General features: G+C 28.2%; 1 protein-coding gene across 2 annotated transcripts in view; it reads left to right on the top strand.

Moving 5' to 3' along the window:
* The window catches only part of LOC136082387 (fibroblast growth factor receptor 2-like), a 261248-nt gene that overhangs the window by 87018 nt on the left and 152738 nt on the right, over positions 1–21492 (top strand). Inside the window, exon 5 of one of the 2 annotated variants that reach the window (XM_065801557.1) lies at positions 1787–1825. In XM_065801557.1, the coding sequence (XP_065657629.1) occupies positions 1787–1825 (39 nt within the window). Of the gene's footprint in view, positions 1–1786; positions 1826–21492 lie in introns of those variants that run through there. The other variant, XM_065801558.1, reaches the window with a different exon arrangement.

The following is a 21492-nucleotide window of genomic DNA, read 5'->3' as shown; positions in this document are numbered from 1 at the left end:
AGGTTCACATTCAAGGCGTTGTATTTCGATTGCCACACTCACTTTTCTGTTAAAACTATTGACCTCTACTTTTAGAGTATTCTTTGTTCCATATAATTTTTTGACTGTTCCACTATTGCTGAATAATCCTATTTTCCTTAGGAAGTATTTTTCTGATGTTTATAAATGAGATGAGATTTTCAACTGTGTTTCACCGATATAACATTTTTTGAAGGAGCATTTTTGTACGCACTTTGGTAAAAATTTATAGGAAGTGGAGGTTTATTTTTGTGATAAGTATATATTGTAAATCTTTTAGTGATTTAAAATTTGTGTAATCTGCCTTTTTGAAAGTTTTTCTTGACTTCGGGTGAATTTCTGGAATCCTCGGTAAATATGATATAAAATTTGATGAAATCGATGAATTTAGAGTTTTAATATTATGTTTTTTATTATATTATATTTTATTATATTTAAACATAATTAACACTTAAACATAAAGCTCAAAAAATACTCAAAAATCTTATTAGAGCAGGTTAATTTACGCTAAAAGAATATAAAGATCTTTACCAGAGTGATACTATATCACTTCATTTTATGACTCCTTTTATGATTTCATTTTGTGGAGTCATAAAAGTTCACAATCCAAAAAATAACTGTCTGTTGCGAATTCAATGCGACCATAAGCATTACAAAATTTAAAACTTCCATACTGATATAATACAATCCATCTTTAATATAGACAACCCTCACCTAAAAAACTCTCTGCAACATAAACTTAGCTAAATCATGAAATATTGACAAAGATGAAATCCAATTGTCTTTTGGTATTATTAGTTTATACCATCAATCCTAGTAGAGGAAGCAATTTTTGTCCTTATTGCGAGGTTAAAAAATGCTAAAGATGCAAAAAGCTTTTTAGTATTACTTAATAACCAACATAAAAATATTCACTTGTCCGAAGTTTTTAAATCACCAAAAAAATTAAACCATATACTTACCCCAAAAAAAAAAAAAACTTTTTCTCATCTCATTTACCAACATTAAAAAAATACTTACCAAGAAAATGGGATTATTAATCAATAGCGGAACATTCAAAAAATTGTCATGGTAATTTTGCATGGAACAATAAAAATAGAAAAGTGAAAGAGGCTCTTGAAATATAACAGAAAAGTGAAAGAGGCTCTTGAAATATAACGCTATTATTGTGCACGTTTAGGCGGGATCTGAATTAGAATGACGGAGGTTACGTCACAACTTACTTTTGAAAACTTATATTTCGATATTTGAATCAAAAGTAACTATTGCATTAATTTTTTTTGTTATCGTTGTTTTTTTGTTTTTAACGGTTTTTTATAGTTATATTATTCTTGATAACGAGAGTATTAATATTCCCCTAAAATATTGTAACAAAATTAACTTTGAAATAAAGAGTAACTTATATACTCGATTTTTCTAATTATTTGTATTACATATTATTTATATTATTAAATATAATTAAAGACTCATTTCCATTTTTGTGGGTGTATTTTCAAAATAAGTAATGCTCTATACATCGTCTATGTATATTTTCAGATAGTTTTGAACATTTTCTTATGAGAGAAATATTAAAAGTAGATAAAAAAATCTTTTTTTGTCTACTATTATTGATTTTATGGTTCTCAAAGCGTAATTCAAGTGTATTACTTATGTATTAACCACTATTAGTGTTTATTTCAGTTAAAAACTGGACAGCTTTATATGTTTTATTTAAATGTAGTTATCAAATTATAATAACTTTACAAATATAAGTGTATGTTACTTTTAGATTTTAGTGAATCTTCTCCGGTTGTTCTACCTCCAAAAGGTTTATTGAAACTATTTTCTTTTTATTAGCTGTGTTTTTCTTAATGTTTGTTATATATATATATTACAGCTTTATTATTCATCCTTTTTAAATGTGTTTACCTTACGTTAAATATGTATAAGTTTTAAAAGTTATTTCATATATAAATAGCCATTAAAAAATATATCTATATGTGTACAAATATAAAAGCATTTTTTGATCAACAAGCTGGTGTCATACTAATTAAGGAAGCTGTCAAGATTTCAGTGCATACATCAAATAATATGAGGATAACATTCAAGGGAGTTACTACGACACCGACTTAGGGTATATACACCCAGTGAAGCATATACTTTTTATCAAAATGCGTGTTGGAAGAGTTAGATGAACCGGAAACAATGTTTAAAAAAAAAAGTTTTAACTCAATTGCGCTCGCAAGATAAATTTTGGAAAGTTATGTAAAAACTAAAAAAAATATGGGTTAAAATTTCTTCAAAATAATTTTTCTTTTCTTCTTTTTATATATCTCCATGGTTGTACGCAATATTGGTGCAATATTGGTACAATATTTATCTTAATATTAGATAATATTGTTAAAACTGTTGCACCGATCTAAAATTTCCACACTTTGATATATATAGCCAATATTGATTTACAATTTTGGCTAAATATAAACTGCAATAAAACGCCAACATACTATTTTATAAATAACTGCTTCAAAAAAGCATGACAAAAAGTTTAAAACAAGTCGTTTTATTTCCAATACGTCAGCCTAAACCATTTTTTTCGTCGCTTTTTTATTTTTAGGGTCACTAAATAAAAAGTAAGGGCTTTTGATAAATAAAAACAGTTTTTTTAATCAAATAAAAAAGTTAACGATGACATATGCACTCCTCATTTGTTTTAAATTTAAAAAATTCCTATATTTGGGGTTTTTCGGACGCATTTAAGATAAGTTGACGCAACTATTATTTCAGAACATACATATTCAAGTTCTTTATTTTTCATAATTTATGAATCTGAATAACCTTGTAAAACTTGTTTCTTAAATTTAATTCTGTTTTTCCATGTTAATAATATAAAATTTGTGACTTTTTGATACTTACTATGCGTCATACTAACATAGGGCTACATGGGTTACAGCCCAAGGTCGATGTAAGAACCCCACAGAGACTTCATGATACCCAGGGTAGATCAATAAAAGTTTACTAGATGCCCCCCACCTTAATGGTTTGTTACTAATAAACTTTAAATAGTTACTTTCTTTTTGGACAATTGTTTTCAATACTCGTTTTGGATAAAGAATTATAATTGCAATTTCATTAAGACAATCAGTTGTTTAAATATCTTAAGACAATAGTTAATGATTGCCAAACAATTCTCTTAAAGATTACATTTGCACAAAGTAAACTGAAAGTGATCAAAGTCTTGATGGTAATGGCGATGATCAAAATTTTGAGATTTGCAAACCTTACAAAAAAAAGACCAATGATTATAATCAGGTTTTATCAATTCTTATAAAAGTTTTCTCTATTGCAGATAAAACTGCAGCTGGCATAGTATTAATCTCACATTGATGCAATCCATTGATTTCTAATAAACATTTGTAAACATTGTGGTTACAAAAATCAGCAATAAAATATATCTTGATGCAGCTTTAATCAGATCCAAATTTTCAGCCACTATTGAATTGTTCAAAAAACAGTATATATAACATTTTAAATTCAAACATTGTTATTTGGTTTTATAGCATAGTTTGCAAATGTATATATTCAAAAACTATAATTACTCATTTTATGTATGTTTGAGACCTTTATAATATTTACAATTACGAAATTCTTGGTTATTTAGATTAATGGTAATGAAATATACAAAACTTGCAATAAATATGTATAAAAGAAACAAAGAGTTTGTGTGAGATTAAGTTTAAGTTAAAATCAAGCAAAAAAAAGAAAATAATTATAATTAATGCAGGTAAATCAGAATTTTTAGGTAATTTCTAGTTTTTGAGAAACTTTGTACAATTTATTGTATATTAGATATTTAAGAGAGAATGTGGTCTAAATTCTCTAAAAGAAATATAACGAACAAAATCAAATATGCGTTTATAGACTCAACTTCCTACAGGCTTGGATATTCTACAACATCTAGCATATCTGCAATCTAAACTGCTTATAAACACTATAAAGACCAATTATATTATGTAAAATACTTGTTTTAAAAGTATTAGTTAGTTTTGCTCGCTTTGTAAAAATTTCGAAAGATGTAAAGGGTTAAATTATGGGAATTAGCTTAGGTTTAAAAACCCTGAATAAAAGTAGGGTTTAAAGTTGTTAGTGACACTCAACCAGGGTCGGACTGGCACTGAGGGGTTCGGGAAGACATTGATTGGGCCCTTATGGTAGCAAAAAATTTAGCAAAAATAAGTTAAACCTATATCATATACTTTTTTGTTAAAAGGGTGAAGAAAATTTCTAATAATGTGCATGCAAATGTTATTGTATGTTTCATTTGTGTATTATAAACATACAATTGTATTATTGTATGTTTCATTTGTGTATCTTAATTTTTAGAAATGCCCAGGACCTTCAAACATAGCAGGGGCGTAGGGAGTAAATACCCCCAACCTCCCTCTCCAGTCCGATCCTGCAAATTACATTAAATTATAGGATTAACTAAAAAAAGATTATTTTCAATTGTATTTAGAAAGGTTAAAATTGACTCTCTGTTTCAAATCGGAATTTGGGAAATGTTAGATTGTGATTCATTTCGAGAATTAAATATTCACTACGTGTATAACTTATTCAAATCATTGTTATATTGATTTGATTTTGTTTATTAGGACAAAGTTCTGGTGTAAAACTACAGTGTTCTGTTGCTTTTTTTGAAGGAAATCTTTTTTCTATTCCTAAAACAGCCAGGCCAACATTGACGTACGGGTACCGTATGAGGCCGTCAGGTCAACTCTTATATACATACTAATACAGGTCGTCAACTGGGTCCCGGATGGGACGACCAACGGTATCTCGCTGGATCTCGGTCGCGGTTTCCATACGGGGCTCATATGGGTATGCCCTCTGTGTATCCCAAATTTGTCTCAGTGAAATCTCGTACTTTAAAACCATTAAGGGCCCTTTTGGGATTGAAACAGGGACCTATATGGGAAGCCCATTGGGAATCTGCCAGATCTTGGCCGCGGTAATCCTTTGGGGCCTATATGGGTATGCCCGTCGGGTATCACGTACGAGTTCTACGTGGTTTACCCATTGCAAATCTTGTAAAACTACGTTTAAAATTTTTAAAATATACAGGAAAAGTTAATTTATATAACTTAATTGGTTTACTTTAAAAAAAAAAATTAAATTACACTGTCGAAACTAAGCAAACTTTTAGGCGAGTCTTTAATCGTGTAACGAATGCTTTCACGGTTATCTCGCGAATCGCAATCTTTTTCATTGTTGTTAAAACAATTTCTTTGAAAATCTCTTTCTTTACAAAATATTTTGTTTTAATATGACCTGTAAAAGAATTAAATTTAAGTGTTAGTCTTAAATTTTATAGGTAACACATACATTAATTTTAATATGCTACAAAGTTCTTATGATTTCTCCTCAATACTCTTTAGGTAAAAAATGTAACTTTTATCATGGAAAGTAGAAAAACATAGTTTTAATTTTCATAATCGATATTTATTTCAATGTTTTAAATTTACTTGTTATAAATAAGCTTATGCTTGTGGTTCATATAATAAATTTATGACATTCCTTTAGTTTATGATAAATAAATTAAATAAAACTGTTATATATGTAAAATTTTATATTTTATATTATATTGTATTATATATATATATATATATATATATATATATATATATATATATATATATATATATATATATATATATATATATATATATATATATATATTCTTATAGTTTTTAATATGTTCTACATAAGAAAGTACTCAATATTCTTCAAAAAAACCACCAATCAAATTTATTAATTTGACACTGAATTTTTATTAATTAAAACTCATCAGAAACCATATATACATTCTCGTGGTTACTAGATAGTTGGCACAAACTTCGCCCCCCCCCCGCACCGCAACAAACAAAAAAAAGAAGTAACCTGTCATAAAGGCCCCCAAAATATTAGTAAATTAAAATAATAAACTCCTTACATTTGAAAATGAGCCCCTAAAGTAGCTGGACGCCTCCCCCTTTCCCAATCGGCAGATGTGGGGGAGTCTAGTCACGGCTCTGCTGAAAGACATAAAAGCTGCAAATTCTTCAAACATAACCTATCTGTCAAAGGATTCGTCAGCTTGCCTTTTTGAAACATTTTTAACTAAAACATTTTTTTTGTAATTTTAAAATAAGTATAACGTTCATTTGCTGAAATAACTCTAAACCTTAATAATTTTGAAATTGTTAACAGTGAGTCAATGCAATCGTTACTAACCCATCAAAATGAAGAATACTAAACTTCTGTTTATCTGCTTGCACGTGTTTATTTAAGCAACCCTGCAATCTTTAAACAAACCTTTTTAGTTGACCAAAAAAATTCTTATTTTAATTATGGACATCTATCAAGTACTTTAAATTTAAATGTATGATCTTGTATATGTATTAAAGAACGGACATTGTAAATGAGTTGATCCTTACTATAAAGTTTACCAAATGACTGCACATAGTAAGTTGGCAATTGAAAACATATTTTTTTTTAAAAATAAGACATAATAAAAATAGAACTGCAACTAAAGATCTAAAAAGTTTAAATAAACTTTTGGCTCAATCAACCACTTTAAAACAACTTGCAGAGTGTAAATTAGAAAAAGTCTTAGTTCAGTTGCTTTTCATTTTTTAATATCTAATAAAACCTTGGTTTTCTTGAAAAATTCTCTACGAACGTTACAACGTCTCTGGAACAATCGGTCAGATAATGTATTGACTATAATAGGAGACAACTTACAACACATTTGTGTCATTTAACCCAAAGTTGACAAATCTTAGCATTATCCCTAAGCACACTAGATTCATAAAGTCTAAAGCATGTCAAAATTTAATTTAATTAAGCACACCAATAAACACACATTTACTTCAACTTAAAAAACCACGAAGATGTTCAGAATGCTTTTGATGACAAAAACTTGAATTAGTCCATTAAATTAATAAAACATGTGGGAGTATTATACTGCTACACCACTCTCTTTCTGAACGCAACGCTCACATTAGATATAACCATTGTATCCCTAAATACACTTAACAAATGCTCTAGCAGGGGCATCACATATATTAGCAGCAAGAACAATTTTGTACTAAATATTTTCATAGATAAAACCATCTTTTGCAAGAAATTTTGAACTTTACCTAAAAGTCATCTAAATAATCAAAAAAATGTTTAGGTTTTTGACTGTCACTTTTGTAGCAAATTTCAAAAAACTTATTTTGGTTCCCCAAAATTGTGAGTGCTAGACCTAGGCTCTGAAAGGAACATTAATAAACTTACTGGGCAAATTTATCTGTAATTTTTTTACATGTATGTTTTTATTGTGTCACTATTTTAGATTTTCTTTAAATGATTTCCGACATGTTATTTTTTTATATAATATATTTATAGAGTATACTATTTTACTATCAGCTTATTAAATTGACTTGGTCACCTTTAACTTTAATCTAAAGCTGATGAGTTTAAAGCTAAAGCTGATATATTAACTGAAACCCCTACTTTATAAACAACATAGTTTTTTTTTTTTTTCGTTTTTTTTTGTTAATTCACCTCCACAAGGCCGAGAAGGCCACTACATACAAGGAGGCTACTTAATTGTGGTTATAACCCTCTCTCAGCTCTATAAAATTCCGAAACACGAACCTTGACGAACAAGGCCGCTGCGCGGAGAACAAGTTGAGCGCGGTACTACCAGGGACGTGGTCGGGATCGAACTCGGAACCTCTCGCTTATAAAGCGAGCGCTCTACCACTACTGCATTGATGTAAATACTTTATTATACTAGATGTATTTTTTTATACTTATAACAACTTTTTTTTTAAATGTGTTTTTTTATAATATGTGTTTTTATAATATTTAAATACTTAAGAAAATAATAGCTTTTGCCCAGTATTCTTTACTTACCGTTTTGATGTATATACTTATACTTATATTATACTGTATAAACTTACCGTTTTGATGTATATACTTTATTATAATAGTTGTATTTTTTTATACTTAATACAACTTTTTTTTAAATGTGTTTTTTTATAATATGTGTTTTTATAATATTTAAATACTTAAGAAAATAATAGCTATTGCCCAGTATTCTTTAGGTAAAAAAATTACTTTCATTACTCTAATCGTGAATGAAAGGTAATATTTACTCTTATCATTATATTTTTCCCCAAAGTTCATGCAATTCTATCATACAAAAGTCTCTCACAAATTTTGATAAATATAAATTTTGCCATGATTATTATAATTATATTTACTAACCTGTCATTACATATATTTATCAAAAACACATTCTGGTTGTTGAACTCACTTTTACTCATATTAGTATGCAAATATTGTCAATAGTCAGTGTGCACTAAGCAAAAATATTCTTAAACATGCTGCAAAATACAAGATATTCATAAAATAAATTATGCGGGACCTATTGTTGTTCCTTTATTTTGCACATGAATATTTTTATCCCAACATTTTAAAATAAAGGATAACAAAAACGGTGTTTAACTTAATATAATTCAGTTATAATAAATAAGCATATGAACACGATCTATGTAATAACTATTATTTTTATTTAGTTAAAGTAATCAAATTAAAATCAGGTTTTATAATTAAAGTTTGAATGCAAAAGTTTATATCAATAAATATTTTATCAGTATTGTATATATAAACTAAGTATTATGATTATTTGTAAGTATAGGTATTGCAAGAATAAGTTATTGTTATGTATATTATGATATTATTCTTAATATTACAAGCGTACAATTTTAAATTAAAGCCAAAAATCATTAATGATTTAAAAATGCATTTGATCCATAGCAAAAAAGCCATTTTTGCATTTATTTGTAAACACTTGATATTTTTATTTGACAGTAGGTAATCTTTGTTATCATCAATAATTTCGATTTTTTGTTTTTTTTAAGCATCTTCGCTTCCTACAAGGCTGCAAGCAACCACTATTAGAGTTGAAAGTTACTGGAAAAGAAAAGATGAAGTTTGTAGAGCAAGATAACTATTGATGGACGACTTAAAAGATTGCAAATTATATAATTCAGGAAAGCAAGGTGAAGGAAGCGAACTCAAAAGAACTGATGTTCGAGCAAAAACCAGTTGAAAAAGAGTTTTTGGAGCACTTAAAAACAGTTACAGAAAAAAAATTAGACTTAACTGAATGACGAGTAACGCGAAAACAAGGTTTTGGTAGATGGCACAAGAGACGCTAGCTCTATAAAGCAGTGCCCATTATAGTATTTGTAAAAATGAGAAAGAGAAGCAACATTACAATGATATGATAATTTTCGGAGGTTGGCTGCAAGAGCAGGTTCAACTATGTTAACAATGCATTTTTGTATATTGTCTAAAAGAAAAAAGGCATCATTAGAAGATCCGCCCACGATATGGCAACAGTATCCCATACAAGGACGGATTTGAGATTAATAGAAATATCGAATAAAATCCGGAGTAAGAAAGTGTCGAGCTTGACGAAGAGATGCAACCTTATCAGATGCTAAGGTTTCTAAGACAGATTGGAAGTAAGAGTTAATTCTAGAAGGTCATCGAGTACATTACCGTTCATAAATATAGGAAGATCGAAATTATTGCGATAATGATTGGTTGTAAAAATTGAGTTTTATCTGAATTAAAGTTCGCTAGCCACTGTGAGCCCTATGCTTTGGCAGAAGTAAGGTCCTTTTCAAGCTCAAATGCCCCCTCTAAGCAACCATAGAGTGTTGGCTTCTTACCACGACGAGAATAAATAGTAGTGTAATCAGAAAACAATGCCACCTTTAATGAGAGAATATCTGGAAAAACAAAAAAGAGATTTGGGCAAACGATAGAACTTTGAGGAACCCGTAAAGTTACAGGATATGAAGAAGAGTGCTGTCCATCGAGGACTAATTTTATGCTACGATTACAAAATAGGATTCAATAATCTTAAAGATGTTAACAGATACACCGTAAAAAGAAAGCTTATGGAGAAGACCAGGTTGCCAAACTTTATCAAAAGCTTTAGAAATGTCAGGAGCAATTGCCTTAACCTCTCCACCTTTATCTAATGCACAATAAAACCTATCGGTTATTACTGCTAGCAAATCAGCTGTAGAACGAGATGATCGAAATCTATATTGATGATCAGAAAGTAAGTTATTAGATTCAAGATGAGAGATTAAGTGTTTTTTAATTAAAGATTCAAAAACCTTGTTTATGATAGAAAGAAGAAGAATGGGACGGTAGTTAGACGAATCAGATCGCTCTCCAGAATTTTTGAAAATAGGGATAACAGATGCCGCTTTCCAGTAGGCTGGTATACATGACTATAATATGCATTGGTTAAATAGTTTTGAAATTGGATGACCGCTCCGGACTACAACAGGTATATTTTCTGAACCACAAGCTGTAGAAGAATCTAAGCAGGAAATATCTTTTGATACAGAAGCTGGAGTGATACGAATTTCAAGCAAATGATCAACCTGTTTGACGACGATATCAGGTAGAACGCAACTAGTAGAATCAAAAGATGATTTTGATGAAAAGTTCTTAGCAAACAATTCAGCTTTGTCTTTTGGTTAGGTGAATAAGCCTAAACCGTACAAGAGAGGTGGAATAACAGGTTTGCCATTATCATTGATACTGTTAAAGATTCTCCAGAAGTCACAAGAGCCTTATTTTTGTAATGAAATATGAGATTTTTTGACTTGAGAATAGCAAGCTTTAACGTTAAACAAAATATTTTTACAATGGTTTCTAGCAATAGTAAACAAATGTCTGTTTAGAACACAATTCCTCTAATCCCAGAAAAAAACCATACGGTACCCGTTTGTCAGTGTTGGCTGGGCAGATTTAATTTTATTTTTCAGAGAAAACGCTTTGCACTGCTAAGTGATGAATCAAACGGATTGAAAAATATAACAAATAATAAAATAATAAGTAAAAAATTGAAAAAGCAAAAATAATACTTTAATATGCGGTGGTGGTGTAGCGGCAAATTGCAACTTCATAAATGAGAAGTTCGGAGTTCAATCCGTAACACGTTCCTGATAGTAATGCAATTACCTGTTTTTTCTGCTCAATGGTCTTGTCCGTAATTGATTGTGTTACGGAGTTAAATATTTGAGAGAGGGTTGTAACAAAAACATAGCTGCTTACTCAACTGTATTGGCTCTTTAAGCTTTGGGGAACAGAATTAAAACAAAAATAAATAAATAAAAAAACCCTAATATTTAAACACAAAAAATTAGTTTTTTTATCCCAGTTTTTCTACTTGAGACTCAAAATTGTGAGAGTTGGGATCATTTATAATATTATAGAAACAAATGTTATAAAGTTTTTATAAATAAGTTTACTTTTAAGAATTTGAAATATATACCAATCAACATGAAGTTTAAGCTGCTCATTTTACTTTCTTTTTTTTTTGCTCCTTTTTTCGGCCAACTCAAAACTTTCCCTTTGACACAACCTAAAGAGACAGTGTCAGAGAACAGCTTGTCTTGCTCAAGTTGTTTTAAATGACACCATTTAGATAAAATAGTTTTCTGTTTTAATGTAGCAGAAAAAAAAAATTTCAGAATTAAACGAATAAATTTTTTTTTAAACTGTTTATATATTAATATTAGTTAACTTATATAAAAATTACAAATTTAAGATAACTATATTATATAACTATGTATTATATAAAAACACAAGTCATTATCTATACCTTATAAATGTAATTTTTGTTTAATAAATGTTGTTACTCAAAGCACTCTTTAATTTATAAAAAAAATACAAAAAGTGATAACAGTCCTAGTTCTATAATTTTAGTTTCTTTGTTTTTCCAACAAGTTACAAAATATAAAATACTAATCTGAACATTAAAATTTTACTATACAAATTCATAAAAGAAACACATTACACAAGATATAAAAAAGCTCATTAGGTAAGTTCTAGTGTAGAATTAGTTCAGCAAGAAACTAAGAGTAACAAAATTTTTATTCAAATAAATAAGAAGATACCACGTATTAAAACAGCTGAAATAAACATTACATGAATAAAATGAACTCTGTATTTTTATTGATATTTAATTAAACCATTAAATAGTTTAATAATGCATATATAAAATACCCATCACAGCGTTATTCATTTGTAAACAAAATATTTTGTGTAATTTTATAAATGTCGTTATTTTTTACTATATAAATAACTTTAAATGAACAGATATACAAAAGCATAACCAAAATTTTGATAACTTTTGAAAATCAGAAAAGGTTTTTAAAACTTTTATCTATCATTAAAATCTTTATAAATCACTTCAATAATTTGACTGTAAAGTATAAAAAACAATGTAGTAAGTATAAGTATTTCTGTCATAATTCTTTAATACCCAATTAATAATTCGACTTTTTTCAGTAAAGGTCTTTTAATCATTTAAAAATACGCTTTTAAAAAAGTTATGTTTTTTTGTTTTATAAAATCAAGTTGCATTTAGGTTAGAATGTTTGCCTTGCTTAAATAAAAATAAAATCAAAAAAAAGAGTAATAGTTGACAACGTCTTTTTAACGTTAATCTGGCTAACGTTGTTTTAATATTAAACAACCAACGTTCTTCCAAAATCGTTTAATGTTAATATTCCAGACACAAGTTGATAACGTTTTACAGACATTGTTCCAAAGTTTAAGGCATACATATATATGTGTATAATATATATATATATATATATATATATATATATATATATATATATATATATATATATATATATATATATATATTTATATATATATATATATATATATATATATATATGTATATATGCATATATATATATATATATATATATATACATATATATACATATATATATATATATATATATATATATACATATATATATATATATATATATACATATATATATATATATATATATATATATATATATATATATATATATATATATATATATGTATATAATATATATATATAATATACATATATATATATATAAATTTATATGTGCATTATATATATATATAATATATATATATATATATATATATATATATATATTATATATATAAATATTTAATATATATATAATGCACATATATATACATATATATATATATATATATATATATATATATATATATATATATATATATATATATAATATATATAATGAACATATAAATATATATATATATATATATATAAATATATATATATATATATATATATATATATATATATATATATTATATATATATATATATATATATATATATATATATATATATATATATATATATATATTTAAACAACTTTTAAAATGTATTCTACAAAATAAAGGGCTCAATGTTGTTAAAAGAACATAGCAATTATAAATTTGTAGGAAAGAGTTAATTTGGAATTACTTGAAAACTACTCAGAAAAAGAAAAACATCATGAATGCTGTGATTTTTTAAAATATATAGTCCAACAAATTTGTAAATTTACTATATATTTTAGATTTATTAAGTAAAATAATCATTATAAAAGATTTAGGTCTTTGTCGCAACGATGGTTTAATAGTAATGCGTACAAAATTTGGTCGACAGCTCGATAAAACTAGAGACGATATTATAAAAAATTTTTACAATATTAGTTTTCAAATCGAAATAAACATAAGTTTAAAAATTGTGAATCATCTTGATGTCACAATTAACTTCTCTGGAAATTCACATAAATCTTTTAAAAAACCGAACAATGAATTATTGCATATTAATATTAACTCATCCACCATCCATAAATCTGAAACCATCCACCCTAAATTCTAAAACAAATCCCGATTTCGATTAACAACAGGCTAAACCTTAACTCAAGAAATCCTAAATGAAATAGCTACAGAGGAGTGTAATTGAAAACAAAAACACATTTATCCAATGAATGGAATTTGTTTATCAAAAAATTTGTTATCTAATTGTGTTGTTTTCTTTTAAAATGTACCTGATAAACAATATATTGGCATAACAGAAGGTGAATGGAAAAAATGTTTTGCCAATCATAAGCAGTACTTTAAAAAAAAAAAGTATTCAAAAAACACCATGCTGTCAAAATATACATGGGAAATAAAAGATAAAACTATTGATAATTTTATACTGAATTGGTCCATCCTTAAAACAGCGCCTGCATATAACAATATTTCCAAAAAATGCATATTATGTCTGCAAGAAAAATTTGAAATAATTACTCATGCAAACCAAAAATGCTTTTTAAACAAAAAATCCGAATTAATTTCTAAATTTCGGCACGAAAATAAGTTTCTCTTAAAAAAAACTATGAAATACATGAGCTCAATAATAGTTACATTAAATCAACCTTTTAAAAAATATTTTTTTTCAAAAAACATAAGTAACCATTTGTAAAAAATTCTTTTTATAATAGTGTCAGCAAATTCCACAATTGTATGAAAATTTACAGTAGTTAAGACATTTGCGACTTCCTGTTATTTAGTTTTTGGCATAAATTAAACTTTTATTAATTTGATCATTCATTTCTGATGAGTCTTTATTAATAAAACACAGTGTGGAATGAAAAAAATGTGTCGGGGTTTTTTTCAAGTTGTTTTCTTCTAATATATACTACTGTGATCAAAAAGTAAGGTGAATTTTTAATTTAAACTTCCCGCCTTATTCGAATCGTCCAATCTTTTTTATTTTTAAGTTAGTAGGAATGTCATTAACATTTGCGCCAAATTACATGTCAAACTCTTAATTATTTTTTTTTGTTTACGCTTGTTTCTGAAGTACCAAAAGTGCATTTGGCAATTTTCACGATGTCTAATTTTGTTGAGCAAAGAAGTGCTATTAAATTTTGTTTGCGGAATGATATTACTGCTGCTGAAACGTATCGAATGTTGCAAAAGGCCTTCGGTGAAGAGACTATGTCTCAAAAAAATGTTTACAATTGATGTTCGATTGATGATCGCCACGTCAACAAAATCAAAGAATTGGTGCTTGCAAATTGTCGGGTAACCATTCGAGACCTTGTTGACATGGTTGGAATATCATTTGGGTCGGTGCAAGCGATTTTGAAGGATCATTTGGGCCTCAGAAGATTCAAATCACGTTTGGTGCCGAAATTTCTCAATTTCTTTAAAAAAGAGCGTCGCGTTAAAACGTGTGAAGCAATGCTTTCTGACTATCAAGACGTCTACAAACAAATTATTACTGGCGATGAGACTTGGGTCTACGCATACGACCCTGAAACAACCGACCAATCGAGTGAATACCGTGAAAAAGGCGAGCCGAGACCGAAGCAACCACGTCAAAGTCGCTCAAAAATCAAGGTCATGTTGACTGTTTTCTTTGATTATTGTGGTGTCATGCACTACGAATTCCTTCCAACTGGCCAAACTGTCAACAAGGAATATTATTTAAGCGTTATGCGACGTTTGCGTGAAGCTATTCGCAAAAAGAAACCGGAATTATGGGCCAATAACTCTTGGATTTTGCACCACGATAATGCGCCTTCGCACACAGCAATGGTTTTTCGTGAGTTTTTTGCCAAAAACTCTACCCATGTTGCTCCACAACCACCGTATTCGCCCGACTTAGGACCGTGTGACTTCTGGCTGTTCCCAAAGCTCAAGAGACCACTCCGAGGAAATCTTTTTGAGTCCATTGAGGAGATCCAACGTGAATCGGCACGCGCATTGAAGGCTATCCCTACCGAGGACTTTTCGGCATGCTTCGAAGACTGGAAAAAACGTTGGCAAAAGTGTATTGGGAGCGGGGGGGATTATTTAGAGGGGGACGATACAGATTTGGAAGAATAAATAAAGATTTTTTATTTTATAAAAAAATTCACCTTACTTTTTGATCACAGTAGTATATATATATATATATATATATATATATATATATATATATATATATATATATATATATATATATATATATATATATATATATATATATATATATTATATATATATATATATATATATATATATATATATATATATTTATATATATATATATATATATATATATATATATATAGAGAGAGAGAGAGAGAGAGAGAGAGAGAGAGAGAGAGAGAGAGAGAGAATGTATATATTTATATATAAATATATATGTTTATAGAAGTAAAAAGATCTCAATAATATTAACAAGTTAGAAAGTATTTTTAAGAGGTAAAATAAATGATGATTATAATAATCAAAACTATTAAAAATTAAAATATATGTCGCATATTAATATTATTATATAATTATAATATTACACGATTACATATTAATAAATAATGAAATTAAAATAATCAAGACTAGTAAAAAAATCTATTTTAAACAATTTTTCCTAAAGAAATGTAAATAATCTTTGTGAATTTTGAAAATTCATTAACCATCTAATAAATTGAAAAAATTTCAATAAATTGTTCCCCATCTGTTCGCAAGAAATGTAACTTATTTTTTTGACCTGTTTCAAATCTCTGAATTAAATAACACTTTCTTAAATCCAATAATCATTTCTCTTACATTAACTATCAAAAGTATCTTAAATATCCAAATTTACATAGTTTATTATTATCTTCAACAAATATTCCTGTTAAACTCATCTTTTATATCTAATTTAAATCTAAATAAATCATTAGGTCCTAAGAAACATTCCCACAAACATCCTTATGGATTTTAACTATGAATTTTCAAATATTCTTTCTAAACTATTTAATATCTCATTCATAAATGGAACATTTTCTGGTTATAAGAAATCATCTTTTGTCATTTTAATATTTAAAAACAGCTCTTAACTTTTATGCACTAACTATAGAAAATCTTCTCTTTTATCTAACACTAGTAAGCCTCTTGAAAAATTATGTATATTAGAGTGTACTCATTTTTAAACTCATTTAGTTATTCAAATTATTTTCAATTGGGTTTTGAATCAAAACATTCTACTTGCCATGAATTAATGATTAAGAATAATCAGAAAAGCTCTTGATACTGGTAATCTCATTTGTGGTGTTTTTATCAATATACAAAAACCTTTCGATACCGTTGACCAAAGTACTTTGATTTCTAAATTAGTAGATTATGGAAATCGCAGTATTGTAAATGACTGATTTTGACCTTTCTTTTTAGATCGAAAACAACTTGTAAACATTAATGAGAATAATTCTAGTCATTAATTTGTTTTGTCAGGTGTTCCTAAAAATTCTGTTTTTGATTTTCTTTTGTTTTTAATCTATGGTAACAATTTAACCAACTCTGTTCACTTCTCATCAGTTTATCTGTTTGCTGATGATATAAATTTCTTAAACATCAAAAAAGGTTATCATTCTTTATGTAAAAACCTTAATTAGGATGTTAAAGGTTTCATGGTGTTAAGGCATATTTCACTCGCTAAATGCAAAGCAAATATGCTTTAACACCAAAAAAACTGAATTAATTTTTTTTTCATCTCCAAGAAAAAACTATTTCTTTAAAAAGGTTGAAATCAAAATCAAATTTAATAACAAACGAATATATCCATTAAGAGTTATTAAGTATCTTGGTGTGTTAATTGGCTGTAATCTTTTATGGAACTTTCACATAAATGCAAATAATTTCACATATGAGCAATGCAAGAAACAAAGAAATATTAAGCCAATTTGTCATCATGTCAATAAATTAACAATATTTACTATGCATTATTTTTATCTCATCTTAGCTGTTGTTGTCAAGTTTAAGGTCAAGTTAGAAACTATTGCAACAAAAAGTTGCTATCGTTTCTATTGAAGTAGTATGGCGTTATTCTATTATAATAATATACTTTGACCTAATTAAATCAGATACATCAAAGTTCTTCAAAAAACTCAACGTTCCAATATTTCCAGCGCTAGTAAAGTATGCTAATCTTCTTTTTGTTTTTAACTCCTTAAATAAAAACTTACAATCTTCTTTTACAAACAAGTTCACAGAAAGTAGACTAGAACACTCCAACTCTACTATAAATATACACAATGGAAAATTAAATACACTGTTTTTTAAAACCTAGAAGTACGGTAAACATTCTATTGTTATTCTGTGAATGGATATTAAGCCTTGTATGCATTTTGAATGAGTCCGAAAAACTACTTCCTAAAACACCTCTTCTCCATCTTAGGGTGGTAGTCTACCTTAAAATATAAAAATTTTCAAAACTTCAAATTGTACTGTTTTACCCAATATCATATAGGCAGAAAATGATGGTGATATTTGTTTTTCATAAAAATATTTATAACTTATATGATTTTATCATTAGATATAGGTGATATAATTTTTTTTTTTTTAATTCGCATAAATTTTGCTATTTCAAAAAAAAAAAAATTAAAATCGGATCTTCACAAAAATTTAAAAAACGAAGCCTACCTGAACTTGTTTTAATCATTAATAAGCATCTAAAAGTAATTTAGGACATCTACATGTAGTTTTAAAGTATAATCAAAAGCATAACTCGAAATATATTCAAAAAGATTTAATAGAAGCATGCTTTGGCTGCTGGCAGATATATTTTGTATTTATATATTATTATAGTTCTTAATTTACTATAATTTATTTGATTCGTGGTAGAAGTCCTACTTGTGTATTCAGTTAGATGATTATGATTATTATTCAAATTTAGAAAAAAATAATAAGTATGGAAAATAAAAAACTTCATGCTGGAAAAAGACGAAAGGCAGGAGGATCAAGAATTGTCAAAAAGCGATGTTTTTATGGCAAAAGTTTTTTTAAAGCTCCTGAACCCAACATTGACACGGAAAATATTCTTGTTAATAACATACCTTCAACAAGTACATTTAATGCCTCAACTTCATCAAAGAAACTTACATTATCATAAAGCAACAACAGTATCAACAAAACGAACTTCATTACCCAATAACAAATCGAATTTTCCACACTGTTACATCGTGTTGGATAACTTTATTTAAAATAAGTATCATAGATGAAATTGCTATGTGCCCTGAATGTCAATCGAGGAGTATTGAACTTTCTACAGATTTATCAAGAAAGAAAGGACTGTCTGTTTTATTAGAGTTTACATGTACAGCCTCAGTCTGCTCATGGAGTAAAAGGGTTTACATTAGCCAAGAAATTGATGATAAATCTCGTGGGCAATATCAATCAGATGTAAATATGAGATCCATTATTGCTATGAGGGAAATAGGAAAGGGGCTTGCTGCGTTAACAACATTTTGTGGTTTTATGAATTTACCTCCACCAATGCATAAAAAAACATTTCATGATATTCAAAGAAATATATTAGTGGGTTACAAGCAAGTTGCTTTAAACTTTATGAATAAAGCAGCTGTTGAGATTAAGCAAGGTCTTGGTGAAAACAAGACAGATATTACAGTTTCATGTGATGGCACCAGGAAAAAGCGAGGATTCTCTTCTTTAAATGGTGTTGTAACTATAATTTCAAGCAATACTGGAAAATGGATTGACTACCGCATTAAATCTAAAGTATGCCATCAATGTGATAAAAGGGAAACAAAAAAAGACACTGATGAATAAGATGAGTTTCTTAGTACACATGAATGTAGCATTAACCATAAGGGCTCGTCAGGTGCAATGGAGGCAGCTGGAAACGTTAAATGTTTTACATCATCAGAGTCAGACAGAAATTTACGTTATGCTTATTATATTGGTGACGGTGACTCAAAATCTTATCTAGAAGTTGCTAAATATAATCCATACAAAAATCGTATTGTCCAAAAGTTAAAATGTGTTGGACACATACAAAAAAGAGTTGGCAGCAGACTTCGTAAATTTAAAGCCACTTATAAACTAACGGGTGATGCGGAAGTTATCGGACAAATCCTAATTTTATTATTTGAGCATAATAATTAGTTTTTGTGGTTTTATGCGTAGGCATAAACGTTATATAAAATATAAACTTTATTATTTGAAACACAATTATTTAAAATAAGGTTAAATGCAGCTGAACGAGAATCTTTTTGAAAGCGAATAAAAATGTTTTTTGTAAATAAACCTAATATTAAAAAAAAAAAATCGTAAATCACTTTGAAAAGGAAGGATTTGCTCGAAGTACAATATATGATAACCTAAAAAGACTTGAAACTGTTCAATCGTTTTCTGATAGAAAGCACCCTGGTCGTCCGACATCCTGGACTAGAGAAAAAAAGCCGAATTAACGAGATTTTCTCTGACTGACCCCCTTTCGAGTCAACAATCGAAAAAGGGTCAGTCAGAGAAAAATAGGTATTAAATTCGGTGTAAATCAATCGACAATTGGTCGTCAGTTAAAAAAATGAATATTAAATATAGAAAACGTGAAAAGACTCCAAAATACACTATAGAACAACAAATAAAGGCAAAGAAAAGAAGCAGGAAACTAGTTAACCAACTCTATAACACAAAATCGCTTCTAGTCATCGATGACGAAAAATACTTTTGTTTTGCAGGGGACAACATGCCTAAAAATTCTGGGTACTACACAAACAACAAAAAGACATGCCCAGAAAGTGTTCGTTTTATAGGAAAAGAGAAATTTCCAAAAAATTTGTTAATGTGGATAGCCATATCTGACCGTGGTATGTCCGAGCCATTGTTTCGCACTTCCAAGGCTGTAGCAATCAATTCATCAATCTATATTAATGAATATTTAGAAAAACAACTTCTTTCTTTTATTCTCAAGTATCATGGAGACTTTAACTATTTATTGTGGCCAGACTTAGCAAGTTCTCATTATTCTAAAGTTTCTCTAAATTGGATGGACCAATATGTCTATTACGTTGATAAAGAATCCAAAACCCTAAATGCGCCTCAGCACGACCAATGGAAATTTTTTGGGGACATTTGGCGCAGAGGGTTTACGAGGGAGATTAGCAAGCTTCAACAGGGCAAGTTTTGATTGATCGCAATAAATTAAAATTACAAAAACTTGATTTAAACTTTTTACAGTCGCATATGAAAGGCGTCAAAGCAAAAATGAGATCAATTGCAGATGGTGGTGTTTTTTCATATAAAAAATAATATATTTTTATTAAAAGATAAATGCTTTATTTGAAAAATATATATAATAGTAGTTTGTTTTTTTATTTATAAATAAGTTATTGACGTTTTTATTTTGTCCGATAACTTCCGCATCACCCGTTAAAATTGTCTGATTGGAAACCACTTGGTGGAAAAAATCGTCTTAACGAAAAAGAAATTAATAAACTTCAAAATTATTTTGGAATTGCAGTACGTCAATGTAATGGTGGAACAGTTTACCAGTTAAAAAAAGCAATTCGTGCAGTACTTCACCATTGTTCAGATGCACTTACATTAGATAGTCGCCACCAAATGTGTCCAAGAACCCCTGAGAGTTGGTGTAAATACCAGTCTGATAAAATAAATGGTAGAGCCCTGTATAAAGAAAAACCAGGACTACCCATTGTTGTAAAAGACATAATAAAACCAATTTTTCTTAGTTTAAATGATGATGATGTACTAAGTTAGTGTTTCCATGGGCAAACACAAAACA

This window comes from Hydra vulgaris, chromosome 07 (genome assembly GCF_038396675.1).
Source record: "Hydra vulgaris chromosome 07, alternate assembly HydraT2T_AEP".
Classification (NCBI taxonomy): domain Eukaryota; kingdom Metazoa; phylum Cnidaria; class Hydrozoa; order Anthoathecata; family Hydridae; genus Hydra; species Hydra vulgaris.
The sequence above is the reverse complement of the archived record's forward strand: the minus strand, read 5'-3'. Positions and strand labels throughout refer to the sequence as shown.